This window comes from Fukomys damarensis, unplaced genomic scaffold (genome assembly GCF_012274545.1).
Source record: "Fukomys damarensis isolate Sample0158 unplaced genomic scaffold, DMR_v1.0_HiC HiC_scaffold_23, whole genome shotgun sequence".
Classification (NCBI taxonomy): Eukaryota; Metazoa; Chordata; class Mammalia; order Rodentia; family Bathyergidae; genus Fukomys; species Fukomys damarensis.
The window spans coordinates 20181762-20181990 of NW_022900935.1; the positions used below are offsets into that span (position 1 = coordinate 20181762).

At 70.7% G+C, this 229-nt stretch overlaps 1 protein-coding gene across 1 annotated transcript in view; it reads right to left on the reverse strand.

Annotated features, from left to right (window-relative positions):
- Fam110d (family with sequence similarity 110 member D) overlaps positions 1 to 229 on the reverse strand; it is a 2414-nt gene that overhangs the window by 1850 nt on the left and 335 nt on the right. The window contains exon 1 of the mRNA XM_033767372.1: positions 4 to 229. This exon is cut by the window's right edge and continues 335 nt beyond it. Within this exon, the coding sequence (XP_033623263.1) occupies positions 4 to 229 (226 nt within the window). The remainder of the gene's footprint in view (positions 1 to 3) is intronic.

The following is a 229-nucleotide window of genomic DNA, read 5'->3' on the forward strand; positions in this document are numbered from 1 at the left end:
CGAAGTTCCGGTCTTGGGGCTGGCGTCTGCGCCCCAGCTCTGCGGAGAGAAGCGCTCGGCTCCCAGCACCTCCACCAGCGCGCGCTCCAGGCCGCAGTAGTTGAAGAAGCGCTCCTTCTCCGACAGGGGCAGCGAGCACGTGGGGCACAGCGGCAGCTTCCCCGCCGCCTCCGGGGCGTCTTGGGGCGCCGTCCAGACACCAGGAGCTGCAGGTCGCTCTGTCTGGCCG